At 43.7% G+C, this 12,829-nt stretch overlaps 1 protein-coding gene across 10 annotated transcripts in view; it reads left to right on the forward strand.

Moving 5' to 3' along the window:
• The window catches only part of LOC117264970 (receptor-type tyrosine-protein phosphatase mu-like), a 259,756-nt gene that overhangs the window by 227,781 nt on the left and 19,146 nt on the right, over positions 1-12,829 (forward strand). For all 10 annotated transcript variants that reach the window (XM_078162819.1, XM_078162810.1, XM_078162815.1 and 7 more), the window contains 5 exons: positions 1,818-1,915; positions 5,882-5,998; positions 7,017-7,171; positions 7,274-7,409; positions 9,362-9,511. In XM_078162819.1, coding sequence (XP_078018945.1) covers positions 1,818-1,915; positions 5,882-5,998; positions 7,017-7,171; positions 7,274-7,409; positions 9,362-9,511 — 656 coding nt within the window. The remainder of the gene's footprint in view (positions 1-1,817; positions 1,916-5,881; positions 5,999-7,016; positions 7,172-7,273; positions 7,410-9,361; positions 9,512-12,829) is intronic.

Below are 12,829 nucleotides of genomic sequence, written 5' to 3' on the forward strand. Positions count from 1 at the left end.
CATTTAGCCAACACACACACGTGGTTATGTTTAGCCAACACACACACACACGTGGTTATGTTTAGCCAACACACACACACACACGTGGTTACGTTTAGCCAACACACACGTGGTTACGTTTATCAATCAATCAATCAATCAATCAGTTTTATTTATAAAGCCCAATATCACAAATCACAATTTGCCTCACAGGGCTTTACAGCATACGACATCCCTCTGTCCTTATGACCCTCACAGCTGATCAGGAAAAACTCCCCAAAAAAAACCTTTAACGGGGAAAAAAAACGGTAGAAACCTCAGGAAGAGCAACTGAGGAGGGATCCCTCTTCCAGGACGGACAGACGTGCAATAGATGTCGTACAGAACAGATCAGCATAATAAATTAACAGTAATCCGCATGACACAATGAGACAGAGAGAGAGAGAGAGAGAGAGAGAGATACAGGTAATGACAGTAGCTTACAACAACATTATTGAAAGTAATAACATTATAATTATAGTTCTGGCTACTGTGGTACAATATGTTGAAAGTATGTATTAATATCTGGCAGTATACATGTGTGACAATAGTCATATGTGTATAATAACAGTAGAAGTATGACTAATGACTAATGATGGCAGCAGCAGCAGGAGGCATCTGGCAGGACCACGGCAGCAGCACAACCACACACGTCACACTGTCCAGGCACCGCTGTGATATGAGTTAATCTGAGAGACAGTGGAGCACAAAGGCTCCGGAGAAGAAGCCGAGTTAGTGACATCCAGAATGGCCGAGTTAGCAAGATGCAGTAATAGAATACGAGAGAGACAGAGAGAGAGAGAGAGAGAGAGAGAGAGAGAGAGAGAAGGTGCCCGGTGTATTATAGGGGGTCCTCCGGCAGACCTAAGTCCGGTAGGCCTAAGTCAGCCTAACTAGGGGCTGGTACAGGGCAAGCCTGAGCCAGCCCTAACTATAAGCTTTATCAAAGAGGAAAGTCTTAAGTCTAGTCTTAAATGTGGAGACGGTGTCTGCCTCCCGGACCGTAACAGGAAGATGATTCCACAGGAGAGGAGCCTGATAGCTGAAGGCTCTGGCTCCTGATCTACTTTTGGAGACTTTAGGGACCACGAGTAACCCTGCGTTCTCAGAGTGCAGTGTTCTGGTGGGATAATATGGCACTATGAGCTCTCTAAGATATGACGGAGCTTGACCATTTAGAGCTTTATAAGTTAACAGGATTTAACCAACACACACATGTGGTTACGTTTAGCCAACACACACACACACACACACACGTGGTTACGTTTAGACAACACACACACTCGGGCTCCACTTAAGTAAATAAACATTTGGTGGACAGACCCCTGAGTAGAGCAACGATCGTTCATCGTTACATAGCAACTAAAAGACACCTTAATATGTATGTACTGTGGTGATGACACAGCTGCAGTTACCTCCTGTGACCACAGGTGTCACTAAATCACCCACAACTGAGCCCTGAACGCTTGTTTGCTCTTTATCAATAAAGTTTTAAATGTAACTTTCAGGTAACACACACAGGTAGGAATCCATTTTGACTCTGTGTGTGTGTGTGTGTGTGTGTGTGTGTGTGTGCGCGTGTGCGCGTGTGTGCGTGTGTGTGCTGTAAAACACTCGAGGACAGGAATGGATTAGCATGAACTAATTAGCTCGTCAAAACACAGACTGTCAACAGTGATTAAAAACATTTTGTGTGTGTGTGTGTGTGTGAGTGTGTGTGTTGAATTAATTAACAGAGTCATTAGAATTCATGTGCTGTTGCTGCTCGTCTGCTCTCTAATATCAACTCCACTGTTCAGGTCCCATGCAGGAGACCGTCTACGATTTCTGGAGGATGGTTTGGCAGGAGAACACCGCCGCCATTGTCATGGTAACCAACCTGGTGGAGGTGGGACGGGTGAGTCCACACACACACACACACACACACACACACAGTGATTGTTGGGGCCATCTGGTTGTTTTTTCCTCTCTGATGAAGTTTGGGACTGCATCTCCCAGAGTGCATCAGTCACGTCTCCGCTCTTTGTTTACTCTCTGTTGTTGGAAAGTTTTCTGCCTCTCTGTTTGTTCCTGTGGAACTCTGTACGGCTGTGGGTTTGACTTCACCTCTCAGAATTACATCCGTGTTTCACAGCAACATTTACAAGAGTGAGTTTTCCATGTAAATCACAGTTTACACAGACGACAGCGTCAGGTAGATTTTTGTCACATGTTGGCTTTACGCTGCTGTGAGCACTTAAACTTGTGTCTGCATCACCCTGCAGTTACACCTCCAAAACACTGGTTGGCAGTATAGTTTCTGTAAAGTTACACAAACCAGCTTCATCATAACTTGACAGATTCACAGACAAAAAACTGGACACATTTTCCCCACAAATACAACATGCTAACATTATTAGCACAAGCCTATGGCATTTTACATTGTATAAATTAGCGTAGCAGCTAGCAGAGATTTCCTCTGCTCATATTCAGCCAGGATAAATCACACACAGTGTGTGGAGGCTTTATTGTCTCCCTGTTGTGTCGTTGGATATCTGTGAAAAGTTTTGTTTCCACGGGTTTCTGGAGGTCTGCGTCACTGCAACGTGTAGTTACATTTCTGGGGAGGTGCACGTCCGGCTACAGCATTGGCGTCTATGCAGAGCCTACGCTGTCAGTACGGCATCGATTTGACGCAGAAGTATAACTCCTGTGTTTGCTCACTCATATATAAATATCATATCACAAACACATCTTGCACCTCATTTTAAGAAGAGCACGAACCAGTAACACTGTAAAACTTAAACACACAGTCTCTTTACCAGGCCTGTGTGGCTACACATTCTGATAAATGCAGGCCTGTCTCCATTAGAGGCCTGGTCTGGTGACAGAGCACTTTGTTTTTATAGAAGTTCGCTGGATGTTGACATTGGACTGTTGACTCCCCACCTGAGCTAACGTCAGTTAGCCGTTGAGATCGCATATACAGCTCTATATGTTTGAACTTGTGTCAGTGTGGAGACGCCACACATCGTTAACTCGCCTCATTTCACTGAAACCATGAGAACCAGAGAAGATCGTGACGCCGGGTTCCTACAGTCTCTGCGTCACATCAGGTGATCACGGAGTCATAAAATCTCGCCCTGACTTTGCCGACAGATGTGACACACTACATGTTGGTTCACAACCAGTTATTGCTGGTCGTCTTTGATGACTTGTATGATATCATCAGATTATTATCAACTTTCTTCTTCTTCTTCTTCTTATTATTATTATAATCATTATTATTATCATTATTATTATTATTATTATTACCATTATTATCTTAATGGCCCGAGCTACTAACTGAAGTTTACAGTCATTATATATGTATATATATGTGTGTATATATGTTTATACACACATATATATACATATATGCACACATACAGTACAGGCCAAAAGTTTGGACACACCTTCTCATTCAATGCGTTTTCTTTATTTTCATGACTATTTACATTGTAGATTCTCACTGAAGGCATCAAAACTATGAATGAACACATGTGGAGTTATGTACTTAACAAAAAAAGGTGAAATAACTGAAAACATGTTTTATATTCTAGTTTCTTCAAAATAGCCACCCTTTGCTCTGATTACTGCTTTGCACACTCTTGGCATTCTCTCCATGAGCTTCAAGAGGTAGTCACCTGAAATGGTTTTCCAACAGTCTTGAAGGAGTTCCCAGAGGTGTTTAGCACTTGTTGGCCCCTTTGCCTTCACTCTGCGGTCCAGCTCACCCCAAAGCATCTGGATTGGGTTCAGGTCCGGTGACTGTGGAGGCCAGGTCATCTGCCGCAGCACTCCATCACTCTCCTTCTTGGTCAAATAGCCCTTACACAGCCTGGAGGTGTGTTTGGGGTCATTGTCCTGTTGAAAAATAAATGATCGTCCAACTAAACGCAAACCGGATGGGATGGCATGTCGCTGCAGGATGCTGTGGTAGCCATGCTGGTTCAGTGTGCCTTCAATTTTGAATAAATCCCCAACAGTGTCACCAGCAAAACACCCCCACACCATCACACCTCCTCCTCCATGCTTCACAGTGGGAACCAGGCATGTGGAATCCATCCGTTCACCTTTTCTGCGTCTCACAAAGACACGGCGGTTGGAACCAAAGATCTCAAATTTGGACTCATCAGACCAAAGCACAGATTTCCACTGGTCTAATGTCCATTCCTTGTGTTTCTTGGCCCAAACAAATCTCTTCTGCTTGTTGCCTCTCCTTAGCAGTGGTTTCCTAGCAGCTATTTGACCATGAAGGCCTGATTGGCGCAGTCTCCTCTTAACAGTTGTTCTAGAGATGGGTCTGCTGCTAGAACTCTGTGTGGCATTCATCTGGTCTCTGATCTGAGCTGCTGTTAACTTGCCATTTCTGAGGCTGGTGACTCGGATGAACTTATCCTCAGAAGCAGAGGTGACTCTTGGTCTTCCTTTCCTGGGTCGGTCCTCATGTGTGCCAGTTTCGTTGTAGCGCTTGATGGTTTTTGCGACTCCACTTGGGGACACATTTAAAGTTTTTGCAATTTTCCGGACTGACTGACCTTCATTTCTTAAAGTAATGATGGCCACTCGTTTTTCTTTAGTTAGCTGATTGGTTCTTGCCATAATATGAATTTTAACAGTTGTCCAATAGGGCTGTCGGCTGTGTATTAACCTGACTTCTGCACAACACAACTGATGGTCCCAACCCCATTGATAAAGCAAGAAATTCCACTAATTAACCCTGATAAGGCACACCTGTGAAGTGGAAACCATTTCAGGTGACTACCTCTTGAAGCTCATGGAGAGAATGCCAAGAGTGTGCAAAGCAGTAATCAGAGCAAAGGGTGGCTATTTTGAAGAAACTAGAATATAAAACATGTTTTCAGTTATTTCACCTTTTTTTGTTAAGTACATAACTCCACATGTGTTCATTCATAGTTTTGATGGCTTCAGTGAGAATCTACAATGTAAATAGTCATGAAAATAAAGAAAACGCATTGAATGAGAAGGTGTGTCCAAACTTTTGGCCTGTACTGTATATATGTCCATATACATGTATGTGTATAAATATAGATGTAGATATCACAGCACAACTTGATGTGTGTAGTTTACTGTCAAACGTCTCGTCAGCACTTGCTGTAATACTGCCGTTCAGTTTGTGTGCTGAGAGTTGACTTAGTGCCATTTATCGTTGAGGAGAGGAGTTTAGGGGGTGGAGGGTTCCCACCAATCATACTGCGGTGGTCTCAGACATTTTAGTTTCTGACATTTGAAAAGCGGAAATAAAACGGACGGCGTGCGGCAGTAAGACGAGCAGTCAGGAGCTCAGAGCTGAGCTGAGCCCTCAGTGATGCTGCTGCTGTCAGACAGAGGGAACGAGACTCTGTTTCCTCCTGAAATTGAAGGATTTAACCTGAGATCACACACACACACACACACACACACACACACACACACCTGCAGGCGTGCTCCTGGTCCCAGCTCTCATTACCCAAAAGGCACCAGGGATCTGCTCGCCCTCTCCAGGAGAGATTCTGGGATAGATCAGGCTGATTATCTCCCTCCGTCTTTCTCTGTCACTTTACCCTGATTTAACCCCCCCCCCCCCACACACACACACACACACACACACACACACACAGACACACACCTTTCAGCTCGTTGGTTGCTGTGGCGACAGTGTGATTAGTTCAGCAGTAATTAGCTGTTAATGAGCAGGGGAGGGGGGCGGAGCTTTTAATGAGATTTTAATATCAGCAGCTTTTTTTCTGTTTATGTTTCTGTTAAATTAATGAGACCAGACTGAGACGATAATGTGTGTGCGTGTGTGTGTGTGTGTGTGTGTGCGTGTGTGTGCGCCCAGGTGAAGTGTTGTAAGTACTGGCCTGACGACACGGAGATCTACGGCGACATGAAGGTGACACTGATCGAGACACAGCTGCTGTCAGAGTACGTGATCCGGACCTTTGCTGTGGAGAAGGTACACACACACACACACACACACACACACACTCATTATATCTAACAGGTGTGTCTCCGTCAGCTTCATAGACACGAAACATTCTTCATTGAATAGAATCAATAAAGTTTGTTTGTTTTCAACCCTCGATAAAAACCAGTGACAACGACGATAAAACGACATCAGACTGTTTTCCCTGACTTAACAATGGCACGTTTACACACCGACACAGTGGGCGGAGCTTCATGTACCTTTAAACTTGGTTTGTGAGCCGCCAATAAACACAGAGAAGAAGAACTGTAGCAGCTCTCAGGACGGAGAAACGTGGCGGTGTGGACATCTGTCAGAGCTCCACAGGAAGACAACAGGACGACGCCGAGGGTCTGATCTCTGACCGCCAGACACTGGTTAGACGCAGCGCTGAAAGAGCATCTCCAGAGTGTTAGCACGAGCTAATTAGCAGCAGCAGCTAAAATCCAACAGCAAGCTCAGCTGTTGTACCTGGTGGCTGTGGGCTGGTCTATGGTGGGACGGTGAGACGGCGCCTGGGCGTGATGATGTCAGGCGGAGCTGGCGATGTTGATGTGTCTGTCTCTGTTAGTAGAGTGCACAGTAACACTGGGCTTCATCATCATCATCATCATCATCCTCCTCTGTCTCAGCACTAGTGGTGCAGACCACACAAACACACAGAGTAATAAATGACAAATCTATCAACACTTTTCACTCTGCTCATAAAATTGATCGTTTCTCAAAAACTAAATAATGATCACGTTCAAGTAACTGACGACGAGTTTTAAAAATATTTCGTATTAAAATGTTTTCATTTTGTAGAATCTGATCATTAGAAATACTTTAATCAATCAATATGATTTATTGACTCACAGCTCAGGTCGTACAGATGTAATGGATATGAGGTATTGATGACACTCCAGGAAATTACATCATAATAATCAAAAATACCGCCATAGGCTCAGGCGACTGCAGGTGAGCATGGACGAAAAGTCGATTTCACTGTCGCTGTCTCTTTGTGTTTCAGAGGGGTGTGGCTGAGATCAGGGAGATCCGTCAGTTCCATTTCACCGGCTGGCCAGATCATGGCGTGCCACTTCACGCCACCGGCCTGCTGGGCTTCATCCGCCGCGTCAAAGCCAAAACTCCGCCCACCGCCGGCCCCACCGTGGTCCACTGCAGGTACGTGTACGCCTGGATATTGGTTACTCATATTAACACTGCAGTTTAAAGTCTATATAAAGTGTGTGTGTGTGTGTGTGTGTGTGTGTGTGTGTGTGTCAGTGCGGGGGCGGGGCGTACAGGTTGTTTCATTGTGATTGACATCATGCTGGACATGGCAGAGAGAGAGGGCGTGGTCGATATCTACAACTGTGTGCGAGAGCTGCGAGCACGAAGGGTTAACATGGTCCAGACTGAGGTACACACACACACACACACACTATACAACTACACACACTCGACACTGATCATCTGTCACTGCAGGAAAACAAAAACAGTGATCATAAACAACAACAAAACAAAAATACTCAGGAAGAGTGGAAATAATGACATTGTTAAAAACTGCAAATTCTGAGACACAAAGACGAGATGAGCAGCGTTTAGTGGCATCGAGCGGCGTTTAGTGGCGTCGAGCGGCGAGTCTGTGCAAACTCACTTTACAAATGAAAATCTATGAAATGAATTTGCCTTCTCATATTTCATATTTCCAGGGAACATCAGAGTCTGAGCTGTGGGCATGTCCACGCTCGCCACTGTTAATAGGTTCATTGGAGATGAGCCAGGTCTGCGCAGATTCGATCACTGGCGATCGGCGCACAATGCATGCCGGTTAGTTTTGTGTCCGACTTTATCCCGACTTGCTCTGACGTATTACAAAAGTGGACGGCGATAAAACCGCGAGAGCGAGACGGCCGCAGGCCGTGTAGTCAGTGGAGAGCAGCTGCAGCACCTGGCTCTCACCTGATCTAACAGCTGATTGGTTCAGATGTCGACTCAACAAGATGACGTTTTAGATAAACTTTTAGTTTTTTGTAGAATTTTAGAGATTAAGATTGTATTTGTCTGATCTGAAGGTTTATTGTGTGAACAGAAAACATGTTGTGTGACTGATGGTGAAGTTTAGTCGTCACAGACTGAATACATTCATCATAAACTATACAGAGTCTACTGTGTATTAACACTGGACGCTTTAATTATTGAAGTATTTAGCAGCACAGAGACTGGTGGTCAGTGGGATGTGAGGATTCTTAAACTAACATGTGTACAGATGTGAAGCCCTGACTGTATCTGACTGAGCCTTAATGAAAGCTGTTGTCTTGTATCAAATATGAAGCTTACAGTCAAACACAGTGTATTCAGCCTGTGTAGTTGAGGGGACAGGTCAAACTGATATGATGCTGATTTACAGCAGAGTTCATGAACCATGAACATAAACTACAGATCACCTGTAAAGCATTTTAATAAATTAATCTATCATAATTAAAACAACTGGAGACTGAAAACAAACTGATATATGGGTCTGATCACTTCTTTAATGAATTGACATCATTCCAGACAGGAAGTAAGTGTGTCTGTGACTTCCTGTACGGACTGAAGGCTGCTGGAAACTGTCGGGAAACTGTCCGACTTCACCGCAGCTTTCTGTCACCGCCCCCCGCTGCGGCCGCCTGCTCTCGTCTACTTTCCAGGCGAGGCGCAGTTCATCTCCAACGAGCCTATTGTTCTGCTGCGGCTCTGTGATGTCATCAAACGCTGACTGACAGGATGTGACAGAAATGGACGAAGCGATGACCTTCGCTGTCCAACTTTAATGTCACTCATCTGGTTTTTCTGTCAATCCACCCTCCTCCTCCCCCTCCTCCTCTTCTCTCTCCTCTGCCTCCTCTCCCTCCTCCCCCTCCCCATCCTCCTCATCCTCCTCCTCCTCCCCTCTCCTCTCCTCCTCCTCCTCCTCCTCCCCCCCTCCTCTCCTCCTCCTCCTCCTCTCCCTCCTCCTCCTCCCCTCTCCTCTCCTCCTCCTCCTCCTCCTCCCCCCCTCTCCTCTCCTCCTTCTCCTCTCTCTCCTCCTCCTCTCCCTCCTCCCCCTCCCCCTCCTTCTCCTCCCCCTCCCCCTCCCCCTCTCGTCCTCCTCCTTCTCCTCCCCTCTCCTCTCCTCCTCCTCCTCCTCCTCCTCATCTTCCTCTCCCTCCTCATCTTCCTCTCCCTCCTCCTCCTCCTCCTCCTCCTCCTTCTCTGTGTGTTGACATAAATCATTTATGAAGTGACATTTCTGCTACACTCCTCCTGTCAATCAAACCTGACAGGATGAGGAGGAGGTGAGGAGTACTTTTGTCTTCATCTTTAAAAACATCTCTCCCCCCCTCTGTCCAGGAGCAGTACGTCTTCATCCATGATGCCATCTTGGAGGCTTGTCTCTGCGGTGACACAGCGATCCCAGCCAATCAGCTGCGGTCGGTTTACTATGAGATGAACCGATTGGATCCTCAGACCAACTCCAGTCAGATCAAAGAGGAGTTCAGGGTAACGTGTTGATCCACATCACATATTTATAATAATACATGTAATACCAGTAACTTTGATAAATGTGTATGGGCCCAATTTTGATGATCCTGTTTTTTTTTCAGAATCTATTCAACAATGTATCTAGTATGTCAAACACAAATATAATCTTAGGTGGAGACCTCAGTTGTGTTCTGGATTCTCTTCTTGATAGGCAACACCCCCAAATAATCCCATCTAAGTGTAGTATAACCCTCAATAATCTTATACAGTCTCATAATCTGGTGGATATCTGGAGGCTTCTTAACCCTACAGGGAGAGATTTCTCCTATTTTTCAGCAGTTCATACGTCTTATTCGAGGATCGATTATTTCATATTGGATTCTAGATTACTGTCACAAATAGTAGAATGTACTTATCACAATATTCTCATATCAGATCACGCCCCAGTCTCTTTAAAGCTTAAATTGAATCATAAAAGAGGACAATTCAACTGGCGCCTAAATAACACCTTACTGAAAGACAAGGAATTTTGCTCCTATCTTTCAAGCAAAATAGATTTATACATAAATACTAATGACACTAGCGAAGTTGACGACTCAACGCTATGGGAGGCCATGAAGGCCATTCTTAGGGGCCACATTATTTCCTATGAAGCAGCAGAGAGAAGAAAATCTAAAGAAAAGTTAACTGAAATAGATAATCAACTGTCTGTTCTAGAAGCGCTGTATAAGGAAAGTAATAAACTTGAGACATTAAGGAAGATCACTGCATTAAAGTGTGACTATAATTCTATACTGTCCAAGAATGTTTCACGTTTACTGGCCCAAGTAAAACAAAAGTATTTTGAGTTTGGTGATAAGCCCCAGAGATTACTTGCCCACCAGTTGAGGCAATCTCAGGCTTCTAGGGCCATACATTTTATCAGGACGAGTGACGGGGCTCTCCTGACGGATCCTGAAAAAATTAATAAGTGTTTTGCTAATTTTTATGAGGGTATTTATCAGTCACAGGGTGAACCTGATCTTAGAGCGATGGAAGACTTTTTTGAGACTCTGGGATTGCCTAAACTATCAGGAGAATCTTCTTCCTCACTAGATGCAGATATTAATTTGAACGAGACAAAGAAGTGATTTCCTCTTTCCCTAACAAAAAGGCAGTGGGACCTGATGGTTTTAGTATTGAATTTTTCAAAGTATTCAGCTCTAAATTATCACCTCTCATACTACGCATGTTAAATCACTCAATGCAGAGCTCTAGGTTACCTCCAACTCTGTACAAGGCTAATCTTTCACTCATCCCCAAACCTGGTCGTGACCCTAACTTGGTCTCTTCTCATCGTCCTATTTCTTTGCTGCCTATTGAAACCAAAATCCTAGGGTTAAAATCCTTAGCTAACAGATTAAAAGACCACATTTGTACTATTATCCATCCTGACCAAACAGGCTTCATGCCAGGTAGACATATGTATTTCAATTTGTGCCGCTTATTCCATGTGTTGTTTACAGAACACACAAAGGAGGCTGTAGTGATCTCTTTAGATGCGCAGCGCGCATTTGATCAGGTGGAGTGGCCATATTTGCTGTTTACGTTGAAAAAATTTGGATTTGGACCCTCCTTTATGAAGTGGATTGAGCTCATTTATTCATGCCCTACGGCCTCTGTTATCACCAACCAAAATATTTCATGCCCTTTTGCAATCAATCGTGGGACCCGTCAGGGGTGCCCCCTCTCTCCTTTTTTATTCTCTATAATGATTGAGCCATTAGCTACCAGTATTAGAAAAAGCCGTGTAATATCTCCTATTGACATGAATGGACAGGAACATCATATCTCGCTATATGCGGATGATATTCTTTTGTATGTTTCCCAGCCTCAAACATCAATACCTCATCTTTTAACATTAATCAGTAACTTTGGCAAATTCTCTGGATTTTCTGTGAACTGGGACAAAAGTGAGATAATGCCAATTTCTGAGGAAGTTGATATAACATATATACAATCCACTCCCTTTAAAAAGGCTTTTGAGGATTTTTCTTATCTTGGTGTAACAGTGACGAAAGATCCCGAGGACCTCTTACAGAAGAATTGGCATAATAAGATCGAGCAACTTAAGCAGGGTATACATTTTTGGAAGACTCTTCCTATTTCTCTAGCTGGAAAGATAAATGCAATTAAGATGATTGTATTGCCACGTTTCCTACATCTCTTTCAGTCTATTCCATGTTTTATTCCCCAGTCTTACTTTAAACAATTGGATTCAATTATTATACCTTTTATTTGGAATTACAAAGCCATTAGGATTTCCAAAAAACATTTATGTAAACCTAAAAATTCTGGAGGCTTTGCTCTACCAAACTTCAAAATGTATTACTGGGCGGCTCATCTGTCTATACTTGCTTGGTGGAGAAGAGGCCCCCCCTCTTCATCATATTGCTGCCCTGCGTGGCTACGTATAGAACGATCACTTTGTAAAAAGACCTCCTTGCTAGCACTGCTCAATAGCCCCACCAAAGCCAAGAGGCCATACTACAGTAACAGTTGTGTAATTAATGGTACTATACGCATATGGGAACAGATAAAAATGCATATCAAGGCCCCAAGTATATACATTGATACTCCAATTTGTGAAAATCATGCTTTTACGCCTGGCTTGAATGATGTAGTTTTTTCTGTTTGGAGACAGAGGGGCATCAGTAGTGTGAGCGATTTATATATTGAAGGGAATTTTGCCTCATTTACACAACTACAAACCACTTATAATATTTCTGCCTCAAGCTTTTTCAGATATTTACAGATAAGAGATTTTGTTAAGAAAAATGTACCAAAATTTGAAGTTCTGAGCAAACATGATATTCTCGAGGCAATGAACCAATTTAACCCAACCACACGTGGGGCGGTTTCCCTTTTTTATCAAATCCTTCATGAGAGAGCTCTGCCGAGTACGGAGGTTTATAAAAAGGCATGGGCAGATGAGTTGAATATTGAGTTGAATGATGAGAATTGGGGGGAATGTCTTCGTAATGTTCATAAATGTTCAGTCAACGTGAGACACAACCTTATACAATTTAAAATACTACACAGACTCCACTATTCATAGGAGAAGCTACACAGATTTTACCCTACTGTTTCACCCATGTGTAATCGATGTAAATCCATGTTAGGTACTCTTTCACATTCCTTCTGGTCATGCAGTAAACTTCAATCTTACTGGAAAAGCATTTTTCACTGTTTTTCTGAGGCTTTTGGAAAAAACCTGGCACCCAGCCCGCTTGTAGCGGTTCTGGGAGCTACAAGTGTTCTACCTTCTACCAACAAATATGAGAAGAAGGCTATTCA

This window comes from Epinephelus lanceolatus, chromosome 20, assembly GCF_041903045.1.
Source record: "Epinephelus lanceolatus isolate andai-2023 chromosome 20, ASM4190304v1, whole genome shotgun sequence".
Lineage (NCBI taxonomy): Eukaryota > Metazoa > Chordata > Actinopteri > Perciformes > Serranidae > Epinephelus > Epinephelus lanceolatus.